Below are 5,304 nucleotides of genomic sequence, written 5' to 3' on the forward strand. Positions count from 1 at the left end.
AGCTCAAGAGGTCACAAAGTGAGAAGATTTACAAAGGTCAGGGAGTAAACAGCCGCAGCAGCGCCCGGAGCGCTGCGTGCACAACTCCCCCGACTACCGGCGACTGCACTCGGCTCCCCGGGAAGCGGGGAACAGCCCCGGGGTGCCCGTCTCCCGCGGCGCGGGGTGCGTGAGCCCGGGCCGCGGCAGCTCCCCCGCTCCGCTCCGCTSCGCGCTCCCGGCCCGGCCTTGGCACCTGCTTTGTCGGCGCCGCCTTCCAGGGTATCCCGGGAACAGCACAGCCCGGCTCAACAACAACACTGCGCGGCGGCGCAGCGACCTGCCAGGAAACTCGTGGTCACTCCCGACGGCAGCGGGGAGATCCCGCCAAGGCCCCGAGAAGTAAACAGGGCGGGCCTGGCGCCCCGCGGGGCCCAGCTGCAGCCGCCGCAGGAGCCAGCGGCGCGGCGCGGCGGGGGAAGGAAAGGGCCGGGCGGGCGGCCGCGGCGGCCCCGCCGCCATGACACCCTCATCGCGGGGCTCCCGGCGCCGCGGCTTGGCGCTACCGCAGCTCTCGCGAGACTTTCCGCGGAGGAGGCGGCTCCGCGCATGCGCAAGGGCGGCCCGGCGGGACGCGCGCGCCCTCCCTTGGAGGACCGGAACAGCTCGCCGCAGGTAGAAACGGCGGCGGAATTTTCGCGTCCGTTCCTCCGTTCTCATTGGCCAGCCGTTGCTCGGGGCGACGGCGCCGCWGCTGTGATTGGCGGCTCCGTGCGCACGCGCCGCCGTGCGGGCTCAGCATGGCGGCGCCGGCCGGCAGGAGCGTGGTGTTCGTCACCGGCAACGCCAAGAAGCTGGAGGAGGTGTGCGGTGGGGAGGGCGTTGCCTAGCAACCCGGGACGGGCGGGCGGGCGGCTGCCGGGGGAGCGGCGTCGCCGGCGCGGCTGACGGGCTCGTCCCCCTCCGCACAGGTCGTGCAGATCCTCGGCGACACGTTTCCGCACAAGCTGGTTGCTAAGAAAATTGACCGTAAGTTGGCGGCGCGGGGCCGGGGGGCGGCGCGGGGCCGGGGGCGCCCGCCGTGACCCTGCCTCGTACCGCCAGTGCCGGAGTACCAGGGGGAGCCGGACGAGATCTCCGTGCAGAAGTGCCGCGAGGCTGCGCGCCAGGTCAGCCGCTTCCCCACGCGCGGCGCGGCGCGGCGTGGCGCGGCGTGGGGGCTGCCCGCCCGCCGGCGGGGGGGGAGGGGGGCAGGGATCGCCCGCGTCGCCGCGGTGCGGAGAGGGGAAGAGCTCTGAGGGCGGGCGAGTTTCCTGTGGCGTCGCCCGCGTTGTGGAACCGCCTCGCCCTCGGAGCTCCTGGTTCCAGCCCTGGCTTGCGCCGCAGGTCCGGGGACCCGTCCTGGTGGAGGATACCTGCCTGTGCTTCAACGCCCTGGGCGGCCTTCCGGGGCCCTACATGTGAGTAGGAGGGAGCTTCCTTCAGCCGCCCGCTCCCCGTCCCGGTCCCGGGGTCAGGAGCGCGGGCTGTTCGCGTTTGCTTCGCGCGAGGTTCTCCCTRCGCCGGGGGCCGCGGAGGTTCCTGCTCTCCTGGTGCCCTCGATTTCGGAACGACCGCGGCTCTAACGTCTGCTTTCGACAAGAAATATCCCTTGATCCGAGATGTCAGCTTAGTGTAGTGGGAACAAATTTACTCCAAGAACTAACTGTGCTGAAGGTAATGCCAATGAGAAACTTTGGCCTTGAGTAAGAGTGGTACGTGGGACTTTTTTTTTTTTTTTTTTTTTTTTAAGTTCAGGACACTGAATTTGTATTACTGTATGGCCTCACTGAGACTGCTTTAATCCAGCAGATAACAAGATTATTACAAGGTAGTGTAATTCCTCTAATAAAATAACTGTCATGGCTCCTGGGATTGCTTTTAAGGGGGACTAGTATTTTTCAAACTCTCTCTGCTTAGCTAAGCAAATGCTTCATATAATTCAGTTGACACTAGAACTGGGCATAAGATGTGAACAAGTTAGATTGAGAAGTGGGCTTCAGCATGTCTGTGCTCATGGGAACTGTGTTGTTTACACAGAGCCCAGCCTTCCTGTTGCTTTAACTGTGACTTATTTAGTTTAAGACCTAGGTTTGTGTTTATTAATAAAATGGCCAAAATGAGGTGGTTTGAAGGCAGTCCGTTTAAGAAGGATTTGAAGAGCTGTGAAAATAAAGGCACCAATGCCTCAGGAATGGTTGTTTTTCTGTGTATTAATGACTCAAATCATCTTTTTTTCTTTTTTTTCTTCCCCTTCAGAAAATGGTTTCTGGAAAAACTCAAACCAGAAGGTACCGCTTCTCTTGAGTTTCTGCTCTGCAAGTAATACCGTTCCTTTTAGTCACGGGCTCCTGGGGGCAAATGTAACTGCAGCCAACGAATCCTGCCTGTGTTGAGTTCTGCTCGGTGTGCTTGCCTGCCTCACTGCCTGTTTCACAGCCAGTTCCTTTACCCTCTGTCCGTCTCTGTCCCTTCACATTCTCTCCTTAAGCCTGTTCTCTGCCTTACTTCATTGGATATTGTCTCCTTGGGTAGCTTCACCATCATATMTGCATTGGTTTTYCAGATTTCTGCCTCCGTATGCTGGWGGCAARGTTTGTAGGAATTACTTGTCTTTCATCGAGGTGATCTGGAAGGCCTCCTGCCCCTTTGGCCTCTGTGCAAGCTTCTCTCCGTGAATGCTAGCCTGTGCTGCTGTGCCAGAGCACAGTGACTGCATCTGCTCCCACAGTTAAGGAAAGAGTGTGGCTGCAAATCCTGTAGTGGCATCAAGAGCACAGGCGTAAATCACACTAACTCAGAGTGTGCTTTAGTCCTTCTCTGGGGCCACACTTGTTTGCTTTTGCCTCTGCAGGTCAGGCTGCGAGCCCCTGGCTTCATACAAGCAGACTTGGCCAAGAGCATCCTTTTGACTTAGCTCTGTCGCCTCCGTGTAATTCTTGCTCTCTGCTGTTAATGTGAATTCAGAATACTCACCTGATTTGTCTCTAGGTGGATGTGTTGCGCACTGAGGGAAATGCTGTAACAGTAGGAGACTTTCTCTGTTCTTCAGGTCTGTACAAACTGCTAGCTGGTTTTGAAGACAAATCTGCTTATGCTCTTTGTACCTTTGCATTCAGTCCTGGAAACCCAGAGGAGCCRGTGAAGCTATTCAAAGGCCAAACGAATGTAAGTATTGTACCTGGGGACAGGGAACATGCTGAGGTGACTTTATTAATGGCATTGGCTCTAGTGAGATCAATRTTAGTGACCTGTGGATCAGCTGGATCACAGAGAGTCCTTGGAGCTTCTCTTGTTGTAAAAGGGCTGCAGRAGTTGCAGCTGACAATCAGCAGGTGCTGGTTGCTGCAGCCCTTTCACCCAGCTGTACGTGTCCAACTCTGTGCGTTACCTCAATCTCTTCAGGCCCCTCATGCCACTCTAACGGGCAGTGTCTGTGCAGTGAGGGATGCAGACACAAATGGGAGTACTGAGCTAAGCTATGTTCTCCAGTCAGCTTCCAGTCTATCTGCAGTTCCTGGTTCCCATGCATGTGCAAGCCAGCTTCCAAGGAAGCTTTGGGATGGAAGAAGGGGGCATAAGGTCACTAACACAGCTCTGAGTGCAGCCTTTAGCTCAGTTAACATTAAAGGGTAGTGGGGGAGCAAAGAGGCTGTCGGTTTAGAGCAACATGATGATGATTCAGTTTGAGGCTGCTGATTTTAGTCATGTCTTGGAGAATTGCTGGGAGTGTAGACAGCACCAAGCCTTTGGTGGCCACAATGTAAAGTATGGTTGARTGTAACTTTTCAGCCTGTGTTTGAAGTGTGACTTCAAGAGAAGTGCTGAGGAACCACAACTTACAGTGCTTTTTTTGCTTTCTCATGGCAGGGACTGATAGTTGAGCCCAGAGGCCCTAGAGACTTTGGCTGGGATCCTTGCTTTCAGCCTGATGGCTATGACCAGACGTAAGTAGCTTTTCACCTTTAGCCGTTTATGTAAAGAAAGCGAGGGGCTGATGTTGCTCCTGGTTTCCATGTCAAGAGGAACGGCTTACAAGTACTTGTGATAAGGAGAAAACATAATCCTGGATCTGAACCCACTGGGTTATGAGGACCGCCCAGACCAGGAAGAGGATTGTTGGTTTGGCTTGAAGCTGCAACCAGTAAATAAAGGAAAAAAAAAGTACTTTCATATAAAACAARTGAACCAGAGTTCCCACCATATGGAGGACTGCTGGGGAGTGTGCCAGGATCCATTTTGCTATTTAGGAGAAAAGGCAGAGGAGGATGGGCAGGGCCAGTGGGATTCCTGCTCTTCCTGCCCGCTCTGGGCACTGCCTGTGCCCCGAGCAGACAGAGCTCACCTTGCAGGCACTGCTCTGCTCGGAGCCTTCAGGAGCTGGGAGCAGGCAGAGCAGGCGCGGCAGCCAGGCTAGCGTGCCCCTCCGGAAACAACGGGGGCTCTGTGGAGCAGAGGTGCATGTTCCCCTCCTTGAATGGCCTGTGAGGGGTGAGTTACAGTCCTGCTTAGCTTCTGGTCACGCATGGTGGGCAGCGGCTGACTGAAGCAGTCCAGCAGGGTTGTTTGGCCAGCAGGGCAGAGCTGCTTCGCCTGGCTGCAGGACAGTGCTCARGCTCAGCTGGAAGACTGCTGTGCACGCACGAGCTTGTTTTCTGTAGCTGAGGTGTGTGTGGTTTTTTCTTACTGAGAGCTCTCCTGTGATTAATTTGGTAAGTGAATGTTCTTGCCTGAGATTGCAGAAGGTTAGAGAGGGGAGCTCAGAGAGCCAGTGCAGAGAGCAGACACACGGACAGGATGTCTCGTTGCCTACTGGGAACGGGGGGAAACCACGTTTTGCTGCAGAGGTGGCAAGCGAAGGGGGGATTCCGCGTCCTTGGGGGACACGAGCTGCAGCATCTCTGCTGCTGTGAATTATCTTGGCTCCTCTCCTCTCCAGCTACGCTGAACTGCCCAAGGCAGTGAAGAACTCGATCTCGCACCGGTACAGGGCGCTGAGCGAGCTCTCYGCCTTCTTCCTCGGGAGCCGCTCAGAGGGCCCCTCCAGTCCGAGCTAGTGTCCTGCCCGCCGTGGACACCGCCTGCCGTACGTGTCCCGCACGGGGCTGCAAGGTCGCTTTTCAGCCGTGTCYTTAAATTAAAGCTCAGTCTGAGGCCACAGATGTGTTTTTCCCCCCTCTCCGTTCGCGTCGCCCCATTTTCCCCTCAGCTGTCGGCGCGCGCGGCCTGAGGAGGCGGGAGCGGAGCGGCCGCGCCCGGGGGGGCGGGGCCCGCCGCCGCCCTGCC

The 5,304-nt window shown here is 57.2% G+C and overlaps 1 protein-coding gene across 3 annotated transcripts; it reads left to right on the forward strand.

Moving 5' to 3' along the window:
• The first annotated feature begins 737 nt into the window (after positions 1 to 737).
• ITPA (inosine triphosphatase) lies at positions 738 to 5,176 on the forward strand. 3 transcript variants are annotated; one of them, XM_085300247.1, is made up of 9 exons: positions 738 to 842; positions 951 to 1,008; positions 1,084 to 1,148; positions 1,366 to 1,439; positions 2,278 to 2,309; positions 3,071 to 3,186; positions 3,889 to 3,965; positions 4,371 to 4,509; positions 4,579 to 4,951. In XM_085300247.1, exons 1-8 carry the CDS (start codon positions 780 to 782, stop codon positions 4,504 to 4,506), a joined length of 621 nt encoding a protein of 206 aa, XP_085156373.1. In that variant the 5' UTR covers positions 738 to 779; the 3' UTR covers positions 4,507 to 4,509; positions 4,579 to 4,951. The 3 variants fall into 3 exon arrangements, with proteins under 3 accessions (XP_085156373.1, XP_085156372.1, XP_085156374.1); XM_085300246.1 differs by having other exon boundaries at positions 4,371 to 4,951; XM_085300248.1 differs by lacking the exons at positions 4,371 to 4,509; positions 4,579 to 4,951 and adding an exon at positions 4,958 to 5,176 and having other exon boundaries at positions 740 to 842.
• The last annotated feature ends 128 nt before the right edge of the window (positions 5,177 to 5,304 follow it).

Source organism: Rhea americana, unplaced genomic scaffold (genome assembly GCF_003343005.1).
Source record: "Rhea americana isolate MKP2758 unplaced genomic scaffold, rheAme1 scaffold_162, whole genome shotgun sequence".
Taxonomy (NCBI): Eukaryota; Metazoa; Chordata; class Aves; order Rheiformes; family Rheidae; genus Rhea; species Rhea americana.